Below are 24,821 nucleotides of genomic sequence, written 5' to 3'. Positions count from 1 at the left end.
GACATTTGACCCAACTAGACAATACTTTGGTCACTTTAAGAAGATCACCAAGTCTTCTTAAAGGTAGAGTCTCTGAGATCAGTTCTTCAAACTATAGTCAGTGTTTTCAGTAAAGTTGGTCTGACTGTCCAGGAACGACCCAAAGTATTTAAAATCTGCCACAGTTTCAACAGGTTGACCATCGAGAGAAACTGGAACCACCTTTAGGTCTTTAGATCATTTAATTAGCTCTACATTCTTAAGAGAATGAAAAATTAATAATAAATAAGAAAGACTTTGCAGTATTCTGATTTAGTAATGTAATTATATTAGCTGTGTTACCACCCCCACGCCACTAGAGGCAGTATCAACCCCGAAAAGATGCGACTAAGGAGCAGATTTAGAAGTTCACCGAAAGCTACAGAATTTGGGTGATGGCAAAGCGGGGCGTCATCACCACCTTACACAGGTGTGTCTTTACCTCCGCGGTCGGCAGAGACTCCGCCGAACCCCCGAGACCGACTCACCGAACCCCTGGGGTTCGATCGAACCCAGGTTAAGAACCACTCAGTTAAACCAAAGACAAGCTTTTATTTTGTTGTTAATTCAACGGGACCTTATGGCGGAACCGGAAATGAAGACCTGAACTCCCGGCACTTAACTTTTTCAGTTACCAGTAGGTGGCGGTAATGTACACATGTCTCCCCAGGTTTGGTTGTAAAAACGCTGGATGTGTTTGAAGGTCCAGAAAAGGTTTGGTCTGGTTTATCACAGGACGGTGAACAAATGTAAGTAAATTTCAGATAATCTAACTGCAAAAATAAATCAAAATGTAGAAGTTTGTCTCCAGAAGATCAAATGTTTATTATAGAAATAGAAATCTGGCATATGAACCAAGAAGAAAGTGTCTCCCCTGGATGTGTTTGAAGGCTCTACTTTTAATACATTTCCCATCTTTTGGCCTCAGGGTCAATAAATCAATCGCTCATTTGAAACATGCAAAATAACCTGCATACATCATCATGACTCTCACACACAAACCAGTAACACATATAGGTTGGACAGCAACATTCATTCGAGACTGGAGCTGTGAGAAGACGGACAGGACCAGAACCAGAACCAGAACCAGGATCAGAACCAGAACCGTCCTGCAAGGTGAGTTTGTAACAAATCTGAAGTATCTAGACCAGGGGTGTCAAACTCCAGTCCTCGAGGGCCGGTGTCCTGCAACTTTTAGAAGTGCCTCTGCTGCCCCACACCTGAATAGAATAATTAGGTCATTAGCAAGGCTCTGGAGAACTGAGGAGGTAATTAAGCCATTTGATTCAGGTGTTTTGTACCTGTGGCACATCTAAAAACTGCAGGACAGCGGCCCTTCAGGACTGGAGTTTGACACCCCTGATCTAGACAGTCTAAATCTAGACAGACAAACTTTAGCTTTTATTTCTTCTTGCGTTGCTGCAGTAGTTTGAGTTTCAGTGGTAATCAGTGGTAATGATGGGAACCGTTTCTGTGGATGCTGAGGCAGCCGAGGTTTCCATCCTGAATTTAACGTTGCTGCTCTGGATTATGTCTTAAAGCTGTCAAAGCTTCTTATAGTTTCACATTTTGGCTCCACCAAGTCCAGAGGAAGAAAACAGAGTATATTCCAGAGAAGTTGAAGAAAATAAAACAACTTTTCACTGCTGTCTTTTACAGATTTGCGCTCATCCTTTGCTAAATACATCAAGCTTAGATCAGTTCCTGTAAAGATTAGTTTTAGTTCTTTTGTTTTCCTTGACTTTTAATTTTTGTTTAACAAATTCCCAATTTGATTTAGGAACTAAAAAAATGCATGTATTCTCAGTTAGATCTGCATTTGGGGCTTCATGTTTTGGATAACAAATGGATCGGTTAGAGTCCTGGACAAAGACTCTATTTACTAATTGGATAGTTTGGGGGAAGTGACTGAATATGAATCCTCACCAATCAGATTTATGTTAATATTTGTAAAGTGGTTCACCATTTCATCTGTCATCAGTGTTGTGTTTGGTTGTTTTGTCATCCAAGATGTGAAATTCGATGTTTCTGTTTATAGATGCTGATGCAAATGGAGCAACCGTCCAACTCTTCGTCCAACTCCTTGGCTCATCCTCCGTTTCTGTACTGCTTTTCCCCTGAGATAATGTCAGTGGTAATCAGCCTCCTGGGTGTTCATGCGCTCCTGTTGCCTCTCTTCCTCTACGTCGTTGCCATCGGTTACCAGCGATGGAGGAAAGACGGTTTCCTGGCTCCGTTCACCACGTGGAGCCACATCGACGTCTTCACCTACAACGTGGTTTTCCTCGACCTGCTCAATATGTTGGGATACTCGCTTTACCTCTATGGCAGCATCACTGAAAATCAAGGTGGACAGATGGCAGCAAGTGGCATGTTTGGGATTTACTTTTCAGGTCAGACTCTGTTCCACCTGCTGACCTGCATGGAGCGCTACCTGGCTGTCGTCCATCCCGTCTTCTACCTGCGTCTTAAAGGCTCAGCAGGCGTCAGGAGCAGAAACATCACCATCGGATGTGTTTGGATGATTTCCATGGTGATAATGGTTCTGATTGTAAAGACGGTGATTCAGTTTGCCTTCATCAATATTTTGCTGCTGTCCTTCACGTCCGCAGCTTTCGGTTTCTGCAGCCTCTCGGTTCTCTGCGCTCTGATTGGTCCAGGGCCTGGCGGGACCAGAGACCGGGTCGACCAATCAAAGAAGAGAGCTCTGCTCACCATTCTGATCATCACAGGAACTCTGTTCCTCAGGTTCATGGCCAGTATGATTACAGCCATTATACAAAATGTAGCACCAGATTATGAATTTGTTAATTGTTTAATTGGATGGAGTTTAGTCTGGTTCTCGGTGCCCAGCAGTCTGGTTTTACCGCTGCTGTTTCTGCAGAGGGCAGGAAAACTGAACGTCTGCGGGGCAAAAATCTAATCATTTTAATTTAACAACATTGGCTCAAACTTTAGATCATTTGTTTTCAATCAAATGTTACATTTTTACCTCCTTGACTTCGATCCCTTACTGTTGACATCAACCGATTTCTGAAGTTTACTGGTTTACTTGTAACTAAGTTAAATCCATTATAACCACTTTCAGCTTTATCAATGCAGAATTAATCAATAAAGGTGATATAACTTAAAAGGATAATAAAAGGACTTGATAAAATGTTGTATAGATTACAGACTATATGCATTCATAGATTATAGATGCTTTGTGAACTGACCTTTTATTGTTTTTCATTCTTAATGGTAAAATGTTGACATTTATTCACCTAATAAATGAAATCAGAATACAGCTGCTGTGATGTTTTATTCTTGGCTTGTTATTCTGTTTTTCTTCAGGTTTCATTTTGAGTTGTTTTATTATCACGCATGAAAAAACGTTTCTTTGTCGACAACAGACGCAGCAGATGGATTATGTGTAAAAACACTATAAAATAATCTGAGCCTCATTGGAGCAAATATTCCAGTTTGCTGAGATGTAATAGTCAAATTAGAACATTTGCCGACAAACAAATAGAAAGTGTGAAAATCAATCATTCAGTCTCGAAAGCAGCCAGAAGTTTTATTTGAATGGGCTGAGCTTCACAGATCGTTTGAATCCAGTCGTTCTTCAGCTGTAATGGGAAATGCAAACGTCGGGTTGTTCCAGGAATGATATAATTGTAATTTATTTTTCCCCTGGTGGAAACATTGAGATTCAAATGAAGACAAATGTGTTTGTGTTCGGACTGGGAGGATGAAGGTGATGCTGCTCATTTCAGAGACACTCAGATACATTCAACTCTGTAATAATCAAGAAAGACTAGGAACAAAATCTAAATTTTAGAAATAAGCATTTGAAAACCTGCACATGATCGATGAGGAGATACATTTGCAGGAAATGACATCACCAACATAAAGAGTCAAATTTAGTCTTTGTGAATAACTACGTAGTTGCAAAATATTTCATATGAAAAAGAAATCTACTGGGTATAAAATTTTTTCCATCTCACATCTTCAGATTCTGCATTAGGGAAAGTTCTGTCAGGTTCAACTGAACCTAAATATGTGATGTGTTGAAGTGTTTTGCCTCTAAAAGCATTTGCTGATTTTAAAGATATGGACACTCAGTTAAATGATTCAGTTAACTGTAAATCTACAGGAGAGTTTTAAATGTTGCAGCATCATTAGGACTCCATACGATCACTAAATAGAAACACGTTAAAGACGTGATAAACAGGAAATGCTTCTGCAGGAAGAGAAAACAGCAGCAGAGCAAGTGACACATTGTTTCAAATTAAACATCTTCACTGATGATCTGCTTCCCAACAGACGTTCATGTAACAAACCTCTAACTTTACAGTGAAACTTTTTTCTGTTTGCCAGTTAATATGTTACCTTCTTTGTCTGATTATGGCTATACAGAAATAAACAAAACAAACAAATTAGATTTTAAATTTATTTCTGTGCATTTTCTTATAAAATTAAATACAATCATCACTTATTTCTTCTTTTTCTCTACTGGTTTGTAAAAATACAATAATGGATAAAACATTCAGATGAGGCTGCAGCTCATTGTTGTTTTAGGATGAATGATTTACAAACTTGTTTGTTTCTCCAAGATGAAGCTGAAGTATGAAAAGTAGAAACGATGAATTGATTTAACAAATATATTTTTTCCCAGTTGTCACCCATGTAAAACAGCTGCAGCGTCATCAGTTTCACCAGATGAGCTCAGGAACCAGCCGAACCTGAGCACCGTTTGTCAGTGACCTCCAGTTTCAGCTTCTGGAGCCTCAGAAACGGATCAATAAAAGCAGCGATCGTTCAGAAAAAGGTCAGTTGATCAGATCATCTGCTCCCGATTTAAGCTCACATTCAAAGTTTAATGTCAAATAAATTATTTGGAAAATTATTTTAATTTTTGTACTCTTGCCCCGGTGATGTGGGATTTATTTTAAATATTTGTTTCTGCATCAAATGTCAGATTCTCAATAACCACAACAAATGCACTGTTTATAATAGTAATAATTAAAAGAAACTTCCAATATTTCAACATTTTCCACCAATAGAGAAACCAGAAAATCAGCTGAAAATTGAAATGACTGAATCCATGTTTGCCAATTGTGAGATTTAATCTAAATATTTTGAGATTAAATCAGAATTGAGGAAAATAAATGAGAAACTGTTTGGCCTGAATATTCTCTCCAGATGTTTCAGGCTCTTTTTCACCAGAAGAGTTTATATTTAATCAGCTCTTTCCTTTTCCAGGTCTCCCATCGTACTCATCATGGCTGCGCAGCCCTCTGACTTGGAGCCGACCGGTTTCCTGCTCCGGTCCCGCTGTGTGAACGTCACGCTCAGTTTCGCGGTGGCCTACGCCTACACCGGGGTCAGGCTCCTCCTGCTGCTCCCCAGCTCCGTCTTCATCCTCTACCTGGGCCAGCAGCAGTGGCGGCGGCGCGCCGCCAAGCCGCAGAGCCACCTGGACGTCTTCACCTTCCACCTGGCCGTCCTGGAGCTGCTCTGGGGTTTGGGGACCGGCCTGTTCTACGGCGCCCTGCGCCTGCCAGCCGTCAGCCTGGCCGGCTTGTATCTCATGAACATCATGTTTGTCGGAGAGACGCTGTTCCACGTTTTCACCTGTTTGGACCGGTACCTGGCCGTGGTTCATCCGGTCGCTTATAAGAAACTCCAGAGTACCCACGGAGTGACGGTCAGAAACGCCTGCGCTTCGCTCACTTGGCTCTTCTCCTTTCTGTGGAGTCATCTGACGCAGGCCTACTACCCTAAACTACCCATCATCCAGTTCTTCTGCTTCCTGGTCTTCTCCTTGGTCATGGTCTCCTTCTGCAGCTTTTCGGTCCTCCGTGCTCTGATTCGCCCCGGGCCGGGCGGCAGAGAGCGAGACAGGAAGCACGTCGACCAGATGAAGCATCGGGCTTTCTGCACCGTCACGGCCATCACAGGCGTGCTCTGCTTCTGGTTCCTGGGCTTCATGGTCGCCACGTCGCTCCGGGAGTCCAACGTGTTCAGCACCGCAGTCAGCTGCCTGCTGCACAAGTCCACGCACTGGTTCAGCCTGCCCAGCAGTCTGGTGCTGCAGCTGCTCTTCCTGCACAAGAAGGGCAAGTTCAGCTGCCAGAACTGAGGAAGAGCCTGATCTGGTGGACGTCTGGGTTTGATCATGGGGTAAAAACCATCTGCTGATTTCTGTCTGGTTATTATTAGGAGAGGAAACTGAGCTGATATGTATGAATTATGCTTTTTTAAAAGAATAATTGGGTTATTTGTATTGTGAATGACATGGATTAACCTTTATATAACCTGCAGTCCTACATACAGCATCAATTCAGAAAATAATTAAGCAGTATGAGAATTTAAACCAGAGTTTTAATTTGAAAGGTCAGCAGTTCCTCACCAAATCCAAACTTCATAATCCAAAATGGCGGCCTTGTTCACTCTTCTGTATTTAGCTGCTTCCCATTATATTCATAAATAAATATAATAATATGTATAAATCAATATTTTTAGAATCTGTATTTGTAAAAAAATAAATAAATAAATGGTTTTCCATGTGCCAGAATAATGTGAGATTAATTTATGATGATATTTCCATCTCCTAGTTTGAATTTTGCACTGTTTTATTTATATTTTCTCCATTTTAATTGTGTTAGATTTGTTTCAATTTGATGTAACTTAAATTGTTTTTTGAATGTGTTTTAAATTACATGATAAATAGATCAGTGCTAATGACTTTTCTGGAAAATATTCAGTTTTTTTCTTCGCAAATCATCTTTTCTATATTTGCTCATGTTTTAATGTTTTGTTCTCTTGATTCCAGATAAATATTGAGTTTGTCTGTAAATATTTTAATGTTATTAAAGAAGTTGAGAACACTTTGATCAAGTCCCATTTCATTCATGTTATATATTGATAAATCACAATAAAAAAAAAAAAATAATTCAGATGAGCTAAAACTTTAAAATTCTTCTTATAAAACGCAAAACCGTCTTCAGGACACAAAACAAAAGATGTTCCAAAAAGTTTTTAACGAACCAAAACAAATCCAAACTCACTTTAAGCGGGAAATTTGCCAGACGAAAATCTTTATGTTGTCATGTACAGACCAATCAGCATGCGTGAAGGACCCCGGGCTGCCCCCGTATCTGCCTGTTTGATGACGTCACCAGTAGAGCCTGCAAGCGCCTCTCTGATTAGCCCGCAACCCTCCAAACCACTTCAAATAAATTTTAAGAAAAACGATCCTATCGATCCTTCTTTTCCACATTGTAATGAAACGATCCTCCACCAGAGGGCGCTGTTTAATTTGTACACAGATTTCAAACCTAGTCTGACACGCACTTCCTTTTTCTCTTTAAGGCTTTTAACATATTGTCATTGCAACATTTATTTACATGTCAGCTGATCAGTGGCCTTCAGTGAACAACAACCAATAAACAATCAATAACTAATCCCACCCAGCCAATACCAGCCAATCACACAAGCAGGAAGTTCAGACCACAAAACAGATTTTACAAAATAAATTATGAATTCATCCATCATTCTTTCCCAAAATTGATTTTGGGGGAAAAATATCACAGCCTGTTTATTTCTAAAAGATGATTTAGGTTATAAAAATGTTTTTAATTTTAAATACTAAATCATTTTGTAATAACTTTATGTGTTTCCTCCTTTTCTTCAAATCAGGAATATTCAGTTTTTAAATATGTGACAGGAAGATGTTGAAGGTCGAGCTCAGAGCTGAGGAACCAGGAAGAAACGGACTCCAGGTCTTACTGGTTCAGCCACTGGTTTCCTGTTAGTCAACTGGTCTGGATGGAAACAGACGGAAAGAATCTCCATCATATCGAACAAACGTCTTTATTTGTCATGTCAGGAATGGATTTAGAAACATCAACAAAAACTCAGCACTGAGGATGAGTCCAGTTCTGCAGGGTTCTGTTGTTGGTTCTGTTGGTTCTGCTGTTGGTTCTGTTGGTTCTGTTGGTTCTGCTGTTGGTTCTGTTGTTGGTTCTGCTGGTTCTGTTGTTGGTTCTGTTGTTGGTTCTGTTGGTTCTGCTGTTGGTTCTGTTGGTTCTGTTGTTGGTTCTGTTGGTTCTGTTGTTGGTTCTGCTGGTTCTGCTGTTGGTTCTGTTGTTGGTTCTGCTGGTTCTGTTGTTGGTTCTGTTGTTGGTTCTGTTGGTTCTGTTGTTGGTTCTGTTGGTTCTGTTGTTGGTTCTGCTGGTTCTGTTGTTGGTTCTGTTGTTGGTTCTGTAGTTGGTTCTGCTGGTTCTGTTGTTGGTTCTGCTGGTTCTGTTGTTGGTTCTGTTGTTGGTTCTGCTGGTTCTGTTGTTGGTTCTGTTGTTGGTTCTGTTGTTGGTTCTGCTGGTTCTGTTGTTGGTTCTGTTGTTGGTTCTGTTGTTGGTTCTGTTGTTGGTTCTGCTGGTTCTGTTGTTGGTTCTGTTGTTGGTTCTGTTGTTGGTTCTGCTGGTTCTGTTGTTGGTTCTGTTGTTGGTTCTGTTGTTGGTTCTGCTGGTTCTGTTGTTGGTTCTGTTGGTTCTGTTGTTGGTTCTGCTGGTTCTGTTGTTGGTTCTGCTGGTTCTGTTGTTGGTTCTGCTGGTTCTGTTGTTGGTTCTGTTGTTGGTTCTGTAGTTGGTTCTGCTGGTTCTGTTGTTGGTTCTGTTGGTTCTGCTGGTCCTGTTGGTTCTGTTGTTGGTTCTGTTGGTTCTTCTGGTTCTGCTGGTCCTGTTGGTTCTGTTGGGTCGGATCCTCCCGATTCTCCACTCAGGTTTCCGTCCATCTAGAACCGTCTCATCTACGTCTCAAAACAAAATGTCTCCCTCTAATATTTGTGATGATGCAAAGCAGCTTCAGCTCCATCATTCGTCATCTTATGACCGAATGAATCACTTTGGACAAACAAACAGTTTCATCATCACTTCATTTCAAACGGCTGCAGCAGAAAGTCGCCTCTTCAGGTGAGTTTAAAAAACAGAGACGACAGAAAACCTGCTGGTTTTCCCACCAAACATTGATTCATGCACTGTAAAACATTACTGTTGCTGTTTCTACATTAATATCAACCTGTTTTATTTGCATTGTTTGAGCTCTGAAAGCTCTGATGACCATTTTCTGCAGATAAATACTAAATATGTGTTTGGAGTTTCAGAGACATGTTGTCAGTAGTTGACAGAATAAAGTTCATTTTACTCAGATATAATCAGAGATTATTTAAAGTTCTCTATTTTCCAGAGCTCTATATGTATTTGCTCATTAGTAAAGTGTTGAGCATTTCTTGTGATGATGTTTTTAAATAATTCAGAAAAAAACACGACTGTACAATTTTAGCTGAATCCAAACTTTAAGGGATGAAAATGTTGAAATATTTCAACCTTTTTGTCTCTCGCTGTGTTTTCAGACCTGCTGCTGTTCTGATTGTTTCTAATCTTTACTGAACATTTAGGCAAACAACAAAATCAGAATGTCTTTAAAAAATGATTTGCAGGTTGATATAAAGCTATAAACCATTTTTAGAAAACAATTCCTGATGTTATATTTTTCTCTATTGATTCAGTGATGATGAAGTTGCTTATTTTTCTAAGTTGAAGACATTTTTCCCTGCCAGCATGCCTAGGCGGGCCCCATGTGGGGAATAGGAGGGCACACCAGATGGGTCCCATATGGGTTTGTCCGTTTAGGGTTCATGTATGGCCCACGTGGGCTGTGGCCCCACATGGGCAAACCCATATGGGACCCATATATCAGCCCTCCTTTCCCCCACATGGGGCCCACCATGCTGGCAGGGTTTCTAGCTCAAATATAACCGTTTTAAAGACTTTAAATGATTTCAAACAGGCTCTGGATGTTGAAAATGTTTATATTTCTGGCTTTATTTAGATTTTCCTTGCAGACTCAGTCACCTGACAGCCATCATGTCTTCGCTCCATTTTCCAAACTCTTCCCTGGATTCCGGAAGTTCTCGCTGCAACAACACCGACGGCTCTCTAATCGGCCTCGCCTTGATCTCCACCAGAGTCTTCCTCCTGTTTCCGGTGTCGCTCTTCATCCTCTGCCACGGCGCCCAGCGGCGGCGGCGGCGCTCCGTTACGGCGATGAGCCACTTTGACGTCTTTACGTTCCACCACTGCGTCCTGGAGCTGATCTGGATTCTGGGTTCTGCGTTACAGTTTTTAGGGTCGTCGATGGATCTGGAGGTCACGTCCACGGCAGGTATCTACCTCACCACCTGCATCTTCCCAGGAGAGACCTTGTTTCACGTGCTCACCTGTCTGGATCGATACCTGGCCGTGGTTCATCCGGTTCTTTACGTCAGCCTGCGCAGCAGCCGGGGCGTCTCCGTCAGGAATGTTTCCGTTTTCTGCGTTTGGTTGTTGAGTTTCCTGTTCAGCTGCGCAGCCAACAACCTCAGGTCCGTCGTCTTCATCCGGTTGTCCAGCTGCTTTCTCACCTGCTCCGTGCTCCTCGTGTTTTTCTGTGGCGTTTCGGTTCTCTGCGCTCTGATTGGTCCAGGCCCCGGGGAAAAGGCGGGAAACAAGAAGCTTGTTGACCAAACCATCCTGAGGGCCTTCGTCACGGTGGCCGCCATCACCGGCGTCCTCTGCTTGTGGCTCTTTGCCTTCCTGGTGTCCAGCTCTTTGACCAGCTCTCAGCTGGTGGCGGACAGCGTTTCCTGCGTCCTGCAGGTTTCTGTGCTGTGGTTCAGTTTGCCCTGCAGCCTGATCTTACCTCTGCTGTATGTACTCAGAACTGTGGACACGACGCTGAAGGACAAGAAGACATGGACACTGACATGAACTAAACATTTCTGGGTTAAACTGAACAACTGATGAAATTCAGGTTTAGAAGTTATGAGGTTTGTTGGTAAATCTCTGGAAAAATTCATCAGTCGAGTGAAAAAGTGGTTCAATCAACACAAAACTATTAATTAGAGTAAACAAAATAATCAGGAAGTTAAACATTAAAACCTGCAATTTCATTATAACTTGAAATAAAAGACCATTTCAAAAACTATTAGGAAATGTTTGAGTGGAAATGATCCTGAAATGATTAACAGCGTCATAAAAAATCAGACAAACATTAATGAACTATTGTTGCATCATTTCTAACTTATTAAAAAACATTTCAGAGATGATTAAAGAGGAACTTTTTGAGTTGAAGGTAAATTTATTATTATTATTATTATTATTATTATTATTATTATTATTATTATTATTATTATTATTATTATCTGCTACTTTGTCACTGTCAAGTTTCTACAGGCAAATGTGTATTATGTAAATTCACTGTGGCTTTATTTGAATTACACTTACTAATTTTCATATTTTAAACCTTAAACTTGTTTATTAATATGTACATAAAGTCATTTTTAGCATTGATTAATAGTTAACTTGTCATCCACACCGAACCCGGTTCTGGTTCTGCTGCAGGTTTTTTTTTCTACCACTGTTCCTACAAAGTCCCAGACTAAATTCAACTATCAATCAATCAATCAATCAATGACCGGTTGATCATCCAGGAGGAGTAATCTGGTCGATAATCTGGTTTCCTCAGATTAAACACTTTTTAATTTTGTAGAATAATAACCTGAACTGACCGGATTAATAACTGTAATGAGATGTTATTTACTTTCTGTTTTTCTGCGTATAAATTTGATGTTTTTCTTAGTTGTGTTTTGAGACGACATGTTGTCATGGAAACAGAATTGATTTGAATTATTGATAAGTTATGTGATATTTAGTGAACATAAATCCAGATTGAAACTATACATTATGTCATTATAAACATCTGCTGTTTTAATTTTTTAATTTTTTTTATTCCATTAAATGTTTCTGTTGTGTTCATGATTGTGGGAAATGATCATTTATATATTAAAGTGTGATTTAAACAGTAAAACTCTTCAAACTACTGGATAGAAATATGTAAAAGTAAAAAAAAAAAAATCACTGGATAAAAGAGTGTAAAACATGCAGATAGTTACAAACCACAGGTTATAAATGGAAGATTAAAAAGTAATAACTTTCTGCTTTGTAAGATAGAAAATACTAAAGCTAAAAACCTGCATTCTGCTCAGTGACCAGCAGGGGGAGCTCTTCTGGTGACGATAGTTTTGCTTTTTACTGGTTTAAATGTAAAATATTTACTTTGATGTAAGAGTTTGAGCATGTATGTAATATTCTGGTTAAATAAATCTATAATTTGTGATTCCTTGTGTCTTTTGTTTTAATGTTTAATTAAAACAGATAATATTTGTCTATAGTTTAAAGCAAACAATGAAAAATGAGAGGAACTTTTCCTGTTCACATAATCTCAAGTTCTCTTCAACTGGATTCACATTTACTGTAATATTTATGTTAGTGAACTGAAACCATCATCAGATAAGGATGATTTATTTCACATCTGATTGTTTTTGTGTAAAGAGTGAATTTCTGGATAAAGATATGAACATCAGTAATTGATGTTCTGCTAAAATTAACAAAGGGTGAAAGAAAATAAGGCTGTGTTCATTTTTTACTGATTTAAAACTCATAGATATTCCATATTGAATTTAACGTGTTTAGTGTTTTTAAATATTAACGTGTCTGATGTAAGTAAATATAATAAGATATCTGACAAAATATAGTACTGCAATTAAAAACCCATTAATTTTAAGGCTTTTTACTCATGTTATCAGGTTTTTCAGTAAGTATGATTTGCTGTATTGTTTATAATTAATTACCTCAGATCCACGGCAGTAATCTGATGTTTATTCTGCAGTTTAGCCGCAGCAGGAATAAATTCAAATGATTTCCAGGCCGAAGCGTCGTCACGTTGAAATAGCAGCCACAGGCGAGGAGCTCACAGGTGATCTGTCACCTGGAGGACAGAACACCTGGTGAAGGAGGAACATTTTCTGCAAATGACAAGTTAAAAAATACAATATTCAAATAAACACCACCTCGTTAAATTGATGTTTCCTTAAGGAGAAGTTTCTTTTAAAAAAAATGCACAAAATTAATTTCCTCTGAAATCTGAAAAGTCTTCAGGTGTGAATGAGTCCCATCATGCAAAGACATCATCTGTCATGTTGAGACATGAGGCTCAGCTATTTAAAGACAAACTGCAGGGGGGGTAGAGAGGACAGTTTGGGGGATTCGGCTCTGCAGGCAGGTAGGTGCTGTTCATGTGGAGCTGCAGGATGTTCACCAGGACGGAGGAGAAATGAATCCGAGATTAAAAAAACAAACCAGCTTCATCACGACTCCAACAGGGAGCTGGAGCTGGTTATCTTCAGGTCAGAGTTTATGAATGATTTGTGCATTTTATCTAAAGTTCATTTGTTTTCAGTGATTATTTCACCCTGACAGCTTTGCTCATTCATCTCCATCAGACAGATTTTTACTTTCATGCTAACAGTGGAAAACTAAATGCAGCTTTTTGACGGGTTGGTCGCAGACCTTCCAACTCTTGAATTGTCCTCATAAACCTCCATTATCAAACTATTTTAACAACTTTTCTGTTCAATCTACTCATAAAAGATTATATTACTACAGTAGAACAAAAACTGTGATGTAACAACCTTAAAATAATTGTTTCCATTTTTCTTTCCTCTGTGTCACAAAAACACAACAAAAGGCAGAAACTTAGTTTTTACTCCTTCACATCTTGATCTTCCTGAACGTTTTGCATTAAACCAGGGGTGTCCAAACTTTTTGCTATAAAACTGTAGACTGAAAAGTAATCATGGGCCAAAAAGAAAAAAAATCTAAAATCAAGCAAATAAAGAATCCTGATATTTATTGCAGATCACAAAACTGGAAAGTGATTTTTACATTAGAGCGATTGTAGATGAAAAACGAAACATTTCTGCCAAAAATTCAGACATTTTCTAGAAAACTTAAACAATTTCAAGACAGTTTTCAACATTTGAAGTTCAGAAATTTCCAAGTTTTTGTAGAACATTTTTGATTAATTTAAAATTTTTTTTTTTTTCGAGTAAATATTTTTGTCTTTTCTAGAAAATGTTTAATATTCAATATTACTGTTAGTCTAATATTATACGCTGTAGCAGAATTTGCATGTTTATTTGTACTAAAACAAAGGCGTCTAGTTTTCAGGGGGTTTTGGGCTCAAATTAATAAATTTATTTTCAATAATAACAACAGGATTTGGGTCACTTTCTCACAAAACACTTGGTCTATCTGGTCAAGTTTAGGAAAGAATAAAAACTGTGTATTATTTTCTGTAAAGTGGTTTGAATCAACCTTTGGTGTTGTTTATATAAATCAGCAGAACTGTAGATTTAGGTTTAGATTTATTTATTTATTGATTGATAATCTGTTGGATAGAAAGTTTGTATTTTGCATAATGAGGTGCTTCATGTCCATAACTGTAATTTTACAATATTTTAATGGCTCCTCTTCCTCCTGTCTGTCTGCTCAGACCCACATCAACCATCCATTCAAAATGTCAGCCGACTCCTCTTCCTCCTCTTCCTCCAACTCGTCCATTCAGTTTGATCAAACTGACTGTGCCTCTGTCAGCATCATGTTTCTTGCCTTTGCATTCAACCTCAGCAGAGCCGTCCTCCTCCTCCCTGTGTCCGTCTTCGTCCTGATCCTGGGCGTCCATCAGAGCCGCTCCGTCACAGCAGCGACCCACTTGGACGTCTTCACGTACCACCAGGCCGTCATGGAGCTGATCTGGGCTCTGGGGGCCGGACTCACCACTCTGGGGATTTATCTTCATCTCCCAAATGTTCCAGCTTGCGGCTACGTTTTTAGCAGCGTCGTTTTCTTTGGAGAGAGCCTGTTTCACATTCTCACCTGTCTGGAGCGTTACCTGGCTGTTGTTCACCCTGTCACCTACAGGGGGCTCCAGAGCCGCCACGGAGCCGCCATCAGAGACGGCTGCATCGGTTCGGCCTGGCTGCTGTCCTGGATGTGGGCCTGTCTGATAGTTTTACATGACAGCATCTTGGCCATGAGCTCGTTCTTGTGTTTCCTGGTTCTGTCTCTGATCATCGTCTCAGTCTGTAGCTGCTCTGTCCTCTGTACGCTGATCCGACCCGGACCAGGGGACAGAGACAGAACCAGGGGACAAATGGACCAGATGAAGCTGAGGGCGTTTTTTACGGTCACAGCCATAATGGCCGTGGTTTTTTTGTGGTTTTTTGCATTTCTTATCGCCACCGCTGCTAAATATGCCAAAGCGTTCAGTCACAGCGTCTGGTGTGCGATCGATTATTACGTGATGTGGTTCAGCCTCCCCAGTAGTCTTGTTCTACCCTTACTTTACGTGCACAAGAAAAGAGCTTGGTCCAACTCATAATGCAGCAGATTATTATAAATGAGGTAATCTGGAGCTAAATGAAGTTAGAAGTTGGAGACTTTTAGTTTGTGAAGATGGTGACGTGGCTAAAGCAGATTCAAACAACTGCAGTTCAAAAATACTACTGTTTCTTTTTGTTGTTGTTGTCATTGTGTTATTTATTTTTCTAATGTAGCATTTTATTTATGTAAATTGATAGGTATTTTCCTAGAACCTACATAAAAGAACCACAGACAACGTATATGAATTTTATGACAAACTTTGCAAAGGAGAACAAACTCTATCAATTGCTCCTCCGAGCTGTTCATAGAGCGTTCTGAAAATCTTTGGGTAAAGCTTGTCTTTTATTTTCAAACTTCAAAGAGGGAGGATAGGCAAGATAGACAGCAGAGAAAAAACAGCAAAGGTCGTAAAACATTTTACCTAAACACAGCAAAGGTCGTAAAACAATTTACCTAAACAACTAGCAACCCAGTTCCAGATGCGATATCTGATTTACGGCCTGAGCCCGGTTCAAATCTTGGTCAAACTGTTTCACCTGAAGATGAACAGGCAGCTGTGACCCCCCAGGTCAGTTAATACACACACTAAAGAAGAGAACATTTTAATCTGCTCTAACATTAGACTGAATATGAACTAAAGTAACAACAAAATGATAATACCAAAAAATCTCTAACACTCCCCCTTTTTATCATTTTACCACGTGTGTAAACCCTATTCAAAAGCCAAGCATAGAAAAGAAAAGAAATAAAATAGAACCAATAAATGCAAGAATTTTTTTTTTTTTTTTTTTTTCCCTAGTCTAAACATAAAAATGACACAATGACTAAATTAATATAATGAATAAATGAAATGGACAAAAACAAAAGAAAGAAACAGCAAAAAATCAAATGCAGTTTTCTCATCTCTAACACCACTTGTTTTCACATTTTCGGTGTAGGAATCATTCAGCAAATGAATTAATCTGTTTATTGATTACAGAACATCATCATTGTTCAGAAAATCGTCAGAACCTCGAAACAAGTCATCTTCATTTGTCTCATAGGATGCCTTTGCTAGCTGATAACTGACAACAGTTGTGTTAATTGTTTTAAACAACATACTTCGTAGGCAAGGAATAATGCAACCCGTAAAAAGACAGAACAGAACCAAAACAATCAGAATAGGTGTCACGAGCTTTAACAATAAAGTCCACCATGGACCAGACGTGAGCCATGAAAACAAATCAAAAAAGGATGAGCCGCGTGTTCCACTCTCCACATATTTTTAAGATCCTCCAGCTCATATAGAGCATCAGAAATAGTTCCTCCAGTGCCTGTTTCATCCGGCACAAAAGTGCAGCACGTTGGGCCAATAATTTTGCAGACCCCTCCCTGAGGGGCAGTGAGGAAATCCAGAACAACACGATTTTGCATGACCATGTTTCTCAGTTCAGTCAGCTCCTTCGCGGTGCCATTGGCCAGCTGGTATGTGATGTTGATTAGTCGCAGTAATCCGTACCTGTTTATCTCTACGTGGTCCCGAATCTCACCTACTCCAACCCACGGAAACAAACCTTGCATGAATTTTTCTCCGCCGTTCCAAATCCTGAATTCCCATGGAACTCCAGTGTGTGTAGTTAGGCCTCCCCATTTTTTGACCTCTGACATAACTGTTCGTTTGGAGCGGGTACGTGGATCATCTTGTGCTTTCCTGATGAACGCAATCGGGTTGATTAACGGAACCACAGCACACAGTCCTCCCCAATTTTTTGGTAAAAACATGTATGCTTCATTTCCACATATGAAGTACCAATCTGCCAACATACGTGAACCATAGTCTCCTGGCACTATGGCACTGCACAGCGTTGTCTCCTGTTTCCTCTTTGTCTTATGCGTGATGTTGAAACTCCTCTCCTGAAGCAAGTTGTCACAGTCTGGGTTGTCCTTCCAGACTTTGCAGTGTGGAGTCATCCTTTGACCCCTGCAGGCTGTGCAGTCGATGAAATCCTGTGTCGGTTCGCAGTAGGTGTAAACTCTGTTACACAAGTTCCAGGGCAACGTCCCTAGAATAACATGTCCATTATTGTAGACACAGTTCCCCAGAGATCCTGGTTTAGCTCCTGCTAATGAAATGATCTCTGGTATCTTCCATACAGTTTGTTGAGATGATGCAAAAGGAAGTACATCGTCTGCGAGTGAACAATTTAAAAATCCAAACAGACCTTGCACAGCCTCTCCCATTCGGAGGTCAGCTGAATAGTCCTTCTCGCGCGCTCTGTCTCCCCGTAGGGGTGGGACGCGCCGTGGTCTGGTGCTTAGAACATAGAGACACATCTGTTTGTTGTCAGTAATGTCACCTGGTCGGAGGCCTGAGTTGTGAATAGAAACCGGCAGCTGCGCACACACGTAGCAGTTCACAGCATGTCCCTCGTACGCGGTTCTATTCATTAGTTTCCACCACAGGTTGGTGCTGTAGTCGTGTTTGTGGAACTCAGGCTCACGTCCTTCTCCAAACATCAAACATGCTGCAGTCACAGCGCCGTAGAAAATCCATCTGGCATATGGAGTCCCCATTGTTGCTCGGCACACAGAGATGTCAGAACCCCCAAACTAAAAGAGTGAGAATCTTAAGCGTTTCTTCACCGGGTTTGAGACGAACCACACTAAAAGTAGCACCCCTTTGCAGCCCGGAGGCAATAAAGCCCACCTTCCTCTCTACTCCGGATTAGGGGTCCAACACTCTCTGCAGCTTACAGTGACTGAGATGAATCCAGCTGGGTCTTTCAGCGATTTTTACAGCTGTTGGTGTGGTCATCAACACCTGGAATGGTCCTTCCCACCGTGGACTTGCCCAGTTCTTCCGTTTGATGACCTTTATGTAGACCCAGTCACCTGGCTTAATGGGAGGTGCCTCCTGTGGAGGAGAAGAGTCAGAAGGCAGTAAATTCGCACTGGACACTTTCTTCAGTTTAAGAGTCCTGATCATATAATCTGCTAATGTTTGTTCTTCATCAGCTTTCTGTAAGTCAGGAGCAAACAGAGGCAGTCTGTAAGCTCTCCCATGAATTATTTCAAAAGGTGTTAGACCATCTGCTGTTGAGGTGATTCTCATATAGAGCTTCACCAAGTCTAAACATTCTGGCCAGGGTCGGCCAGTGTCTGCCATGCACTTTCTTAATCTGCTTTTCACCGTGCCATTTGTTCTTTCCACAAGCCCTGCACTCTGTGGGTGATAGGCACAGTGGTTTTTCAATGTCATTCCCAAGTGAGATGCCATGTTTTGTATCACTTGGTTTACAAAATGTGGTCCATTGTCACTGTAAACAGTCTGTGGGATGCCATGCGTTGGGATAATAGTTTTGCAAATAGCCTTCGCTACTGTCAAAGCATCTGCATACTTTGATGGTACTATTTCAACCCATTTAGAAAAAGCATCTATCATCACCAGACAGTATTTGTATGGCCCACTTTGTGAAAGCTCAATAAAATCCATATACATAGTTTGAAATGGATAAGATGGTTTCGGGAACCTGCCTCGTTTTGGCCTTATGTTTCCCTGTGGGTTATGTTTCACACAGACTGGACATGCAGTACAAAAATTTTTTAGGTAGGAATTTAAACCATACGTTGTGAAATGTTGCTGTATTATGGCTTCCATCCCCCTGTTGACACATGGCAGCGCCCATGCGTCACAATTGCTGCAGCTTTAAATAAAGATTTAGGTAGAACTGGTTTGTCCTTTACTTCAAAAATGCTCTCATCATTAATTTTCGCACCCTTAGTTATCCACATCCTTTTTTCGGCCTGTGGTGCATTGTCCTGCATGTCTTTCAGCACTTTTTGTCTATCAGTTGTTGTTCTCCTTCAGTCTGTGCTGAGAAAGTTCCTTTCCCATGCTTCCCTGCTGCAGCTTCTTTAGCTATTTTGTCAGCTAGTCTGTTCCCATTTGAAACTTCATCCGTCCTTGTTGTATGAGCCGTGCATTTACATACAGCTAGTTTAGCTGGGAGTTGTATTGCTTGCAAAAGATTTTTAAGTAAAGATGCATGTGTCACTGGTTTCCCAGTTGATGTTGTCATTCCTCTACGCTCCCATTGTTTTGCAAAATAAAACAAAGTAGAGAAAACATACTGGCTATCTGTGTACACCGTCAAATGCATGTCCTCTGCCAGTTCACATGCCCTCGTTAAAGCAATCAATTCTGCTGCCTGTGCAGAATGAGTGCTGGAAATTTTTTCTGCTTCTATTATTTCATTTGGCAAAGCAACAACCGAATAACCTGTCTGATTTTTACCCGTAGGCTCCTTTGAACATGACCCATCAACAAACCAGACCTCTCCCAATGCTAATGGGGTGTCCTGTAGGTCTGGCCTTGGAAGCTGCAAGTGCTCTGTAGCTTCTATGCAGCTGTGTGGCGTTCCATCATCTGGTAATGGAAGCAAAGTAGCTGGATTTAGAATCGTACACCGCTTTATTACAATGTGTGGTTGTGACAAAAGCGTTGCTGTATACGAAAGGTGTCGCGCTGGTGAGAGCAAATTCATTTTGCTCTGCAAAAGTAGAACATCTACCGCGTGTGGAACTAACAGCTCCATCTTGTGAAACAAGACTATGTCAGCCGACATGTGTACAGCTAATGTTGCTGCACAGACTGCTTGGACGCAGTCTGGTAGAGACTGTGCTACTGGATCTAATTTCTTTGAGTAGAAAGCCAACGGCTTTAGCTTATCACCATGGTTTTGTAGTAACACAGACGTCATAAATCCATTCCTGCAATCTACAGTTTGAATAAAAGTTTTTTCATAGTTAGGAAGAATCAAAGTTGTTGCCTGCATTAGTGCTTGTTTTAGTTCAGTGAATCTTTTTTCAGCTTCTGGATTCCAAGCTATTTTATCAGTCATGGCCATTGGGGTGCCATGAATCAAATCCTGTAAAGCCTGAGTTTTCTCAGCATAGTGTGGAATCCAGGCTCTACAGTAATTGCAAAGTCCAAGAAATGACATCATTTGTTTTTAGTTTCTGGTTTAGGTGCTTCAGAAACAGTCTCCTTTCTCGCTTTCTGTATCTGCTTTCCCTCAGCAGACAGTGTGTGTCCCAAATAATTTACTTCTTCTCTCACCCACTGCAGCTTATCTTTGTTTACTTTGTTCCCTGTCTGACAGAGATGGTGCAGCAGAGCAAGTGAGTCTGTTCTGCAAGCTTCCTCGCTCTCTGATGCTATTAATAGATCATCAACATACACCAAAAGTTGACTTTTGTCTGACATTTGGAAATCAGATAAGCAGGTCATAATTGCCTCACAAAATATGCTTGGACTGTCTGCAAAGCCTTGGGGTAATCTGGTATATGTGTACCCCTGACCTCTGTAGGTAAAAGCAAACCAGAACTGTGAATCTGGGTGAATGGGTACAGAGAAGAATGCGTTGCTGAGGTCAATTACTGTGAAGAATTTATTGCTTGGTTTAAGCGAGTTTAGCAGTGTGTGTGGATCTGGCACATTAGGTGCTCTTGTTTGTACTGCTTCATTTACTGAACGTAAATCCTGAATCATACGCCAGTCTTTTTATTTGCTTTTGAACAGGAAAAATAGGTGTGTTACAAGGAGAATCTGAACACTTTTTACGATTCCTCCTTTTAACAAACCTTCAATTACTGGTTTAATCCCGTTTAGTGCTTCTGGTTTTATAGGGTATTGTTTTACTCTAGGCCTCCAGCTAGATTTTGCTTTAATTTGCACCGGGGGAATTGAACCAAGCAACCCGACATCAGAGGGACCTTTTGTCCACAAGTTTTCTGGAAGTTCAGCTAGTTCAGCTACATCCTTTCCTGTCAAAAATATGTTTGTGTGTCACTCAAACGCGTGGACTTGAGCTGTGCCTGTGACTACTTCACATAGTGATTGTTTCCAGACGTCACAGCTGGGGCTGTAGCTCCAACCGTCTTCACCTTCTTTGAAATCAGCGGCTTCACCAGCCATTTTAGTTCTATTACCCACATCTACCCATGTGATATTATGTGGCTTGAATAATGAAATGTGTGGATTAGCCGGTAACTTATACAGCTCTATTTGGCTAGTCGGAAGGAGCACAGTCACAGCTGCATAAGACCGTCGGTCTGTGAACATTTCGGTCACAGCCAGTGTCACAGGATTTGTTTCTAAAAACTTTTTAACATAATCATCCTGTGGATCATTTAGGATGTTCATTGTTACATGCAACTGATTGTAGTTCATTTCCGTTTCAGGTGAGTCCAACTGTTCACGAGCTTCTCTAAGAAGCTTTCCTGGGACATGAGGATTGTCAGCTGGCTTTAAATCATATGAACAGTAGATTTGTTCATTTTTTGAACTGTGTACATATCAGAATGTTTTAATCTGACAGCTCTCATCCCATCTTGTACAGGGACTACTGCTATTCCTAATTTTGTCATTAGGTCTCTACCTAACAGATTTATTGGACATTTAGGTGACATCACAACAGAAGCTTTTACATTAATTCCTGTCTCAGGGTCTTTAAAAAATGTACTTTTTGACATTTTTTCTCTATGCGTTTGTCCATCGGCAGATTTTACCCAAATAGACTCGTTTGTGGGGTTTACACCTTTTATTTTAGTTTTAAGAACCGTTTTGCATGCACCGGTGTCACATAGAAATTCAACTTCTTCCCCACAAACATTCAGTGTGATGTAAGGTTTTTCTTTTAATGCATTTAACATATCCCAAGCTGCACATATGTCCACCATTACACCAATTTGATCTGGTGGTGTGTTTTGTTTGGGTGTGGCAGAATCTAGTCATACTGAGGAGTTAGGCTTTTGTTTTTTCTCCCATCTGCTACTTCTATAGTCCTTTACGTTCTTTGCTTTGCAATCTTTTGCCCAATGGTTTGACTTGCCACAACGCCAGCAGACATCTTCGTCTTGTGTGGTGTGATTTATGGGTCGCTGCTCAGGGTGACCTCTCCTGCCTTTGTTTCTCCCTCGGCCTCTCGAGGGCCACGGAAAAAGGCAGAGGTTTCTATTTCTCCAAAATCCTCCAGATGAAAAACATCTGACCCTGTTTTTGGTTTTTTACTACTTTTTCTGCATGACGTGCCCATGTCATCAGTTGTGGGACTGAGGCAGCAATATATTCGACCAGGTGTTTTCTAATCCAGCCCTCAATTTCAGGGCGGAAACTTGACATTAAAGCGTTTTTCAGTTGTTGTTGATATACGCTGTCGGGCCCTTCATCATAGGTAATCCCACTGTGAACTTTGAACTCTTTTTCAAACCGCAGACGAAAGTCGTCTACGTCCTCTCCAGTTTTTTGTCTTATCCCCGCTAAGTGATTGTAGTTTGCCTTTTTACGGAAAACTGTTCTAACTCTTTCACATACTGGATCCCACTGTGCTTTGTATTCGTTACTCAGCTCTGGGTTTTCTCCATCAGGGTATAGTATTGGGCCTATTCTATTTTTTCCCGTATAGTTTCCCCTTACTTTTGCCCAGTCTTTTCCTAGCGAGGTCATGGCTGCTGCCCCCGCTTCAACTCCGTTCAGTCTATAAGAATGAATTAATCCAGTCATGTCCTCTATCCATTTATTGGGATCCTCTGCTGCAGGTGTTATTCCTTCCACAGCTTTCCGGACTTCCTCTAAATTCCAGGGTCTAAAAACATATGTATGTGGTGAATCATCCGCACCAGCATTAGGGTTTGGTACCTGTATCATGGGGTACTCTTCAACATGTCCCCCGTGGAAATCAGGACTATATTGGATCTTCTTTTTAGGATTTAACCTTAAATTGTAATGTGGCTGTTCAATTGGCATATGTTCTGTTTGACTTCTGTCTCCCGCATACGGGGGTGGATCTAAACCTTCCAGTGAGGGATACAGACTACTTTGGGGCTCCTTACTGCCAGTAGCGGGCGCGTCCGGAAGACTGTCTGCCGGGGCTGTTGCTACTGGGACAGAGGCAGACGAACTTGCTTCAGCGGTTGGGGGAGGAGCAGTCGGCCGTACCTGCTCTCCCTGCCCCGCTGGAGCATTCCGTCTGGATAGCACCATTTCATTGTCTTCTGGTCTTACAAATAAGTTATTTGATTCTACAAGCTTTTTGTCTTTAATCTTTTTAATTTGTTCTTTCCGGTCTGTGGCTGCTTTTAACCATATTTTAGCACATCTCAACTCATCCTCCTTTTTAATCTTTTTTATCCCCGTTTTTCTTGCTACACTATTCTCCAAAATTCTCACAATTGCTTGCCATTTATCGATTTTTAGCTTTCCGTCTATTTATTATTTCTTTCTCCATTTTTCCATGTGTACAGTGCTACCAGGAAACCTGGACAGCATGTACTTTTCATCTCCATCGGGGCCCTCAATAAGTGAGGAATTACAAGAATGTTTATTTCCCATATTTAAAACACTTGCAATTTCAGCTTGAAAATATTATTTATTTGAATTTATTTAAATTTGGTCCAGGTTCGTTGACTCCTAGGGAGTCCTATGAACTGGAGATCTTTTCAGTGGGCCAGCAATTAAAATACCTTGTTGTGGTATTCCCCGCTTCGACTCTTTCGAGTGGGAGAATCTTGCCTGTTGCATCCACAAGAGGTTTGCTGCTTAATTCCACTGTTTTATATGAGGTAAAATACAAAGCGGTATTTAAACCTCCAACCACTCTCACACTACTCTTTCACGCACACACACACACACATCAAAGTAGCAGCAAACCAGCAATACCAGCACAGTAATGGCAACATTATCTGTTTTTGCCTTGTCAGATAACTCAGCACCAGTGATATTTTACCCATCAAAAAATCAAAACCACACAGCAATGACAAGCTTCCTATCCGCCTGAGGACTTGCCCTTATGGGGTCTCCTCGAACAGAGTTTTAGCAGAGCGACATCATACAAGGATTCTCAAACCACTGAGTTTTAGCAGAGCGACATCATACAAGGATTCTCAAACCACTGAGTTTTAGCAGAGCGACATCATACAAGGATTCTCAAACCACTGAGTTTTAGCAGAGCGACATCATACAAGGATTCTCAAACCACTGAAATAGCCATTTTAAAATTCACCTACGTTTCTGTAGTTTTCGGGTTGTCCAGTCGGATCTCGTCACTCCGCCGTTGGCAGACAAAGTCGGACCTACGTCGCTGGCCCAGCGAAGAATTCTACTTCCTGGGTCTTTCTTTCCAGGTCCAGTTGACTCTGGCCGTGCACGGATTCAGCGCGTCTTCCTCTGCCTGACAGCGGTCGGTATGAGAGATCCCGGGTTTCGGCACCAAAATGATAGGTATTTTCCTAGAACCTACATAAAAGAACCACAGACAACGTATATGAATTTTATGACAAACTTTGCAAAGGAGAACAAACTCTATCAATTGCTCCTCCGAGCTGTTCATAGAGCGTTCTGAAAATCTTTGGGTAAAGCTTGTCTTTTATTTTCAAACTTCAAAGAGGGAGGATAGGCAAGATAGACAGCAGAGGAAAAACAGCAAAGGTCGTAAAACATTTTACCTAAACACAGCAAAG

At 40.8% G+C, this 24,821-nt stretch overlaps 3 protein-coding genes across 3 annotated transcripts; 2 read left to right on the top strand and 1 right to left on the bottom strand.

Moving 5' to 3' along the window:
* The first annotated feature begins 499 nt into the window (after positions 1 to 499).
* LOC145548785 (uncharacterized) lies at positions 500 to 3,293 on the top strand. Its single transcript, XM_081599736.1, has 3 exons — positions 500 to 767; positions 1,024 to 1,134; positions 2,057 to 3,293. Exon 3 carries the CDS (start codon positions 2,057 to 2,059, stop codon positions 2,939 to 2,941), a length of 885 nt encoding a protein of 294 aa, XP_081455862.1. The 5' UTR covers positions 500 to 767; positions 1,024 to 1,134; the 3' UTR covers positions 2,942 to 3,293.
* Positions 3,294 to 4,601: 1,308 nt separating this feature from the next.
* Positions 4,602 to 6,528, top strand: LOC103480981 (uncharacterized). The gene is made up of 2 exons (XM_008436200.2): positions 4,602 to 4,828; positions 5,263 to 6,528. Exon 2 carries the CDS (start codon positions 5,282 to 5,284, stop codon positions 6,140 to 6,142), a length of 861 nt encoding a protein of 286 aa, XP_008434422.2. The 5' UTR covers positions 4,602 to 4,828; positions 5,263 to 5,281; the 3' UTR covers positions 6,143 to 6,528.
* A 9,036-nt stretch (positions 6,529 to 15,564) lies between these two features.
* LOC145548783 (uncharacterized) lies at positions 15,565 to 24,506 on the bottom strand. The gene is made up of 2 exons (XM_081599726.1): positions 24,369 to 24,506; positions 15,565 to 18,216 (listed from the first exon to the last, which is right to left on the bottom strand). The coding sequence occupies exon 2, from the start codon at positions 17,874 to 17,876 to the stop codon at positions 16,500 to 16,502; it is 1,377 nt and encodes a 458-aa protein (XP_081455852.1). The 5' UTR covers positions 17,877 to 18,216; positions 24,369 to 24,506; the 3' UTR covers positions 15,565 to 16,499.
* Positions 24,507 to 24,821: the final 315 nt, after the last annotated feature.

The sequence above is a fragment of the Poecilia reticulata genome, chromosome 18 (genome assembly GCF_904066995.2).
Source record: "Poecilia reticulata chromosome 18, P_reticulata-male-v2, whole genome shotgun sequence".
In the NCBI taxonomy this organism is placed as follows: domain Eukaryota; kingdom Metazoa; phylum Chordata; class Actinopteri; order Cyprinodontiformes; family Poeciliidae; genus Poecilia; species Poecilia reticulata.
This window is presented reverse-complemented; position numbering and strand designations above follow the sequence as displayed.

Coding starts and splice junctions, on each gene's coding strand:
- LOC145548785 (XM_081599736.1), top strand. CDS start 2,057: ATGCTGATGCAAATGGAGCAACCGTCCAACTCTTCGTCCAACTCCTTG.
- LOC103480981 (XM_008436200.2), top strand. CDS start 5,282: ATGGCTGCGCAGCCCTCTGACTTGGAGCCGACCGGTTTCCTGCTCCGG.
- LOC145548783 (XM_081599726.1), bottom strand. CDS start 17,876: ATGGGGACTCCATATGCCAGATGGATTTTCTACGGCGCTGTGACTGCA.